Source organism: Athene cunicularia, assembly GCF_003259725.1.
Source record: "Athene cunicularia isolate RWA chromosome Z unlocalized genomic scaffold, athCun1 chrZ_part1, whole genome shotgun sequence".
In the NCBI taxonomy this organism is placed as follows: Eukaryota; Metazoa; Chordata; class Aves; order Strigiformes; family Strigidae; genus Athene; species Athene cunicularia.
This window is the reverse complement of record NW_020799142.1, coordinates 25,395,876-25,396,828: the sequence shown is the minus strand read 5'-3', so window position 1 is coordinate 25,396,828 and position 953 is coordinate 25,395,876. Positions and strand designations below refer to the sequence as shown.

General features: G+C 65.4%; 1 protein-coding gene across 1 annotated transcript in view; it reads left to right on the top strand.

Moving 5' to 3' along the window:
* Window positions 1–680: 680 nt before the first annotated feature.
* Window positions 681–953, top strand: part of SPAG8 (sperm associated antigen 8) — a 2,961-nt gene continuing 2,688 nt past the window's right edge. Inside the window, exon 1 of the mRNA XM_026865729.1 lies at window positions 681–851. Coding sequence (XP_026721530.1) covers window positions 692–851 — 160 coding nt within the window. The 5' untranslated portion in view covers window positions 681–691. The remainder of the gene's footprint in view (window positions 852–953) is intronic.

The following is a 953-nucleotide window of genomic DNA, read 5'->3' as shown; positions in this document are numbered from 1 at the left end:
AAGCCCACACGTGTCTGGTGGGGAATCTGGGGACGCTCCTGTTCGGCAGCACGGCTGCTGCCACCCCAGCATGGAGGGGCCCCTCTTTGCAGAGCCTGCGCTCTGGGGCACGTCTCTCTCTTCTTCTCACAGCTGCGTGGCAGATGGGCTCAGAGGATCCCCTGCTTGGCGTGGGGCCGAGCGCCTGGAGGCAGAAGCAGCCCCCACTGGGGGCCCCGGCTGGCCAAGGCCAGAAGGGCCAGGCACATCCCCAGCCAGAAAAAACAAGAGGCCCCCAGGGCCGAGCGTGCAGTGGCCCCGGCAGCACACACCGCAGAGCTCTGGAATAACAGCCCTCGCGCCGGAGCATGCCGCCTGTTATCAAAGGGCCCTTCTTCTGTCCGGCCTCCGCGGGTATGGGGCCGGGGGCCCAGCGAGGGCTGGCGGCAAGGGGAGCTGCTCAACCTGCTGGGGAACCGACTGTGCCCAGCCAGGCACCTGCCTGTTGACATGTCCTTAGGTATGAGGCAGTGCCCCTAATTTGTGGATGCTCAGCAGGAGCGGGTGACTCACTCTCACCTCCCAACTCTGCCCAGAGCCCCGTGGGACTATCAAAAGCCTAAAAGCCGGGAGTGGGCAGAGGCCACTGCAAGGTGGGCTCCTGTCCCCTTCCCACAGCCCCCACTGTTCATCCCAGAGAGCCACAAACCACATGGACTCCATGCCAGGGTGTGAGCCAGGCAGCGAGGGCTTCACCTATCGGCACGGCCACCACGGGCTGCTGGTCCACCAGCTCCTCTCCTGGCCCACCGACAGCACCACCACGAAGGACACCTACCGCCCACCACACAGGGCCCAGCTGCTGGGGCGAGGTAAGGCTGAGCACTCCCACCCCTCCAAGCTGTGTGACTCCCCCAAAAGGCAGCAAGGGGATCTTAACTGTGGGGCTGATGGCACCTTCCTCCCCGCAGGGC